This window comes from Choristoneura fumiferana, chromosome 25 (genome assembly GCF_025370935.1).
Source record: "Choristoneura fumiferana chromosome 25, NRCan_CFum_1, whole genome shotgun sequence".
Lineage (NCBI taxonomy): Eukaryota > Metazoa > Arthropoda > Insecta > Lepidoptera > Tortricidae > Choristoneura > Choristoneura fumiferana.
In genome coordinates this window covers 10,308,252-10,311,903 of record NC_133496.1, presented here as the reverse complement: position 1 = coordinate 10,311,903, position 3,652 = coordinate 10,308,252, and the positions used below count along the sequence as shown (strand labels likewise).

The 3,652-nt window shown below is 37.6% G+C and overlaps 2 protein-coding genes across 3 annotated transcripts in view; both read left to right on the top strand.

Moving 5' to 3' along the window:
• The window catches only part of LOC141442516 (uncharacterized), a 2,882-nt gene extending 655 nt beyond the window's left edge, over positions 1-2,227 (top strand). Inside the window, exons 2-5 of the mRNA XM_074107537.1 lie at positions 162-237; positions 562-623; positions 1,080-1,188; positions 2,059-2,227. Of these exons, the coding sequence (XP_073963638.1) occupies positions 162-237; positions 562-623; positions 1,080-1,188; positions 2,059-2,227 (416 nt within the window). The remainder of the gene's footprint in view (positions 1-161; positions 238-561; positions 624-1,079; positions 1,189-2,058) is intronic.
• Positions 1-3,652, top strand: part of LOC141442086 (uncharacterized) — a 55,070-nt gene that overhangs the window by 33,606 nt on the left and 17,812 nt on the right. The gene's annotated exons all lie outside the window — the stretch shown is intronic.

Genomic DNA, 3,652 nt, shown 5'->3' with positions numbered 1-3,652 from the left:
GAATAGAGCTATGTACACCGAATTTCAAGTCAATCCGACCACTGGAAGTTGGTCAAAAGAAACTAGCAAGATTTGACCCAATAACGGGCAGTTAAATAAATGCTTGTAAATATCAATTTGGGTATCAAAGCAGTTCTTTCAACACAGATGGTTGTTTTTAGGCGAAGAAGGTCCTTGCCCGTGGCACTTGTGCTCCCAGCTCTGCATACCGAAACACGCACACAACCACACCTGCAAGTAAGTCCATGGCTACGACACAGCATAAATCCAGTAAGAAGTCTATCAAACGCTGTTAATACGTTAATTTATCTAATGCAAATTCAGTTTGATGATTTGTGACCATTACATGACATGTACTTACATTTTTTTTTTATTTCCATGTTACCAATAAATGTCTTCTTTCTTTAATTCTTTCGTCGGTTAAGTCGGCAACTACGTTACATATTTTTATATGGCCTCACTTTCCCATTTATTATTTGTATATCTTTAGATTTCACTAATGTATCAGTGGATAGCAATGCACTTAGAAATACTAAAATATATATTTTTTTTTAAATTCAGATGCATCGAAGGCTACAAACACAGGCAGCTACCAGACAACACTTGGACTTGCGAAGCAGTTGGTAAGATATTTACTACTACTTTTTCCTACTAATGTCAAAAGTGTGCACTTTATATTACGTGTGTGGAATTCTGTTATCTCGCGCTGTTCCCTCGGGTATGGATATAGTATGGATATACCCACAGAATTCGAATACACTCATCAACAGTGCCTAGAGATATTTTTTATCCATAGATAGTTTTGAACATTTGAAAATATGCATATTACTACCGAGTCAAAACACCAAATTTGTTTGGCGATAATGAGTATCCAAGACACGTGCGAAACCGCTGGTAAAGACTAGTTTTTTTTTTATGTAGACTGTATTATGTGTCACTGCTGGGCAAATCCCTCCCCTTTCTTCCGCCAATCCTGAGCATGCACCTGCCAATCGAGCTGAAAAGCGCTCAGGTCGTCCCGCCGTGTCCTCTTAGGTCTACCTCTGCAAAGACTAGTTGTAGATAATATCGTTGTGCAGGTGAAAAGGCGCAGGTTGTCGTCGCGATAAACGGCTCACTGCGCGCCTGGGAGCTCACTAAGAGGGAGCGAGATGCACGAGTGCTGTACGAAAACCATGAGGAAGACAGGTACGTTGTGCAAAAATATGAACTTATTCAAAGTTTCAAAATAAGTACCACAGACTTATTCCGACGCAATAATGCCGTAGTAACATATTTTTGAGTGGTTCGAATAGATACTTATTTTGCACTTGACTGTACAACGTTTTTGACGACCGGAAAGCCAAATCGTTAGAGCACCTGATTATGTAGTCTAAAGTCCCGGGTTCGATCGCCGGCGCTTTCTAGAGAACTATGTTATTTTGTTTCCATAGCGAGGGTTGCCTGGTCCAACCAATAAATCCATCTAATAATTAGAAAAAACTTCGAATTTAAATTTTTACATAGTGTTATTTTTTCAACTGTCAATTATTTTACAATGCACGTGCTCGGAAAGTGCCTCTTGACGTGGGTCAACATCCATAGAAAATTAGTGATTTCCTGCACGCATCCACAAGTGTGCAGAAAAGTTGTATGGATTTTACTTCCCGCACTTGTGCGGTAAAGTAACTTTTTAAATTGCTAAATGATGTCCAAACTATTGTTAAAAAAATAAGTCTAAAGAGTCGTTATAGTTAGGCTTTGAACAAATAAGAAAACGTTTGATGCAACTAACTGAATATTTACTGATAAGATAATACATATTAAACGCGACAGAAAAGAGAACTTTTTTTTTCATGTAAACTCGTATTTTAATTCCGTCTAAAGTTATGAAATTCCCAACTCGTGCCGGCTCAAAACACTCGCTTCGCTCGTGTTTCAAGTTCTCCGCCACTCGTTGGGAATTGCCTACTTTCCGCACTTGTATCATAAATAACTATTGCTTTATCAGGTTTGAGTCTTACGGTAGTTTAATATTAAAAAATAATTTCCATTGAACTCTGCCGTTTTTTGCGTCAGTGCGGAGATAACATCAGTGGCAGTGGGGTGGGTGAACTCGTCGTGGATGGTCTGGTGGGCCGACAGTGAGGGCCGCTTGAGGCGCTGGACGCCACGCCCGCGCTGCGGCCCGACGCCGATGCAGGCCTGCTGCCGCCGCTCGCTAAGCTGCTGGTGCGTATATCGTTGAATTGCCGTAGTTGCATGTATAAAGAAATATTCTAATTAGTCTGCCAATTAGATTATCAGGTAATGTTGGACGCGTATTTTTCATACAGGTCATAAATTAGGAATTTGTTAAATTAGGTAATGACGAACAGATGGCCAAGTGGTTAGAGAACCTTACTACGAAGCTTGAGGTCTCGGATTCGATTCCCGGCCGGGGCAGATATTTGTATGAATAATACGAATGATTGGTCTCGGGTCTTTGATTTTTAATATGTATTTATCTATATAAGTATGTTTATCCGTTGCCTAGTGTCCATAGTACAAGCTTTGCTTAGTTTGTGTCAAGTGTCCCATGATATTTATTTATTATATAATGTTGATTTCTATTGGACAGTGAATTAAACGATGTGTGCTCTGTAAACAAAAGATTTATTTAAATGAGTTACTTATATTCTATAACAAAACAACACCTTTTAGGCTCTGAAAGTAAGGAAAACCTACCTGTAAACAAAGAAACGACATTTAACGTTTATTATTCACAGTGTCAATTACTTCTTAAATCTTTTTAACAATAATCTAAATAAATTAACTACGGCATTTACGTTTTCGCCATATCATTCTTTTTATAACCTCTCAAACTCTTCGTATTGACAGCACTGTTTTATCGACGGGACAGTCTGCTTTACCGACTATACAAACTGCTTCAGCCACAGTACCGCGCTGCTTTACCGATAGAGTGAGTCGCGACAAAATTAAAAAAAAGAATGTTATAACTATTTTCTTTACATCTCCCCCACAAGGGAAGAAAATTTCTTTAGCAAAATTTCCTTCAATTACACTCATAACTCTATACTTCGTCTTTTGATATTCTATTGTAAGACTGGTATCAATTTGTGATATGGAAAAGATTTGATTCCATTTTTTTTGGCTGTATCTATCTTGTATATTGAATTTGATTTTTTTTTTAATCCTATATGGTCCAATTCTTAGTTCATCCAACTTCCTCCTGTTTAACTTATTTGCCATTTTCCACATACCATGTCCCCTACGTTAATTCATAGTATTTTTCGGTTTTATCGAACATTATTTTTGTTAATCATGGGATTTTCTGGTGTTTTCAAGGGCAATTTCCCTGTCTCTGATCTAATCACTGTGTGACTTTTTTTTGTTAATTCCGCGGTTAAAATTGTGACATCTGTACATGTAAAAGATAGGTAGGTGGAAAACCGGTAACTGAGTGACAAGTTTCATTATATTTCTTAACACACTCATGAGCTATGGTTGTCCAAGCCTTTTTTTTTACTTCTTCATTTTATCCTACATCTAATTTATTGACCATGTTTGGTTCAACCTTTCATTAAGGCCGTTTGAGAATGAAGCATTCACTGCTGTAAATACCATGGTTATCTGTTTGTTCTTTAGAATGTCTTAATTCTATGGATTTATT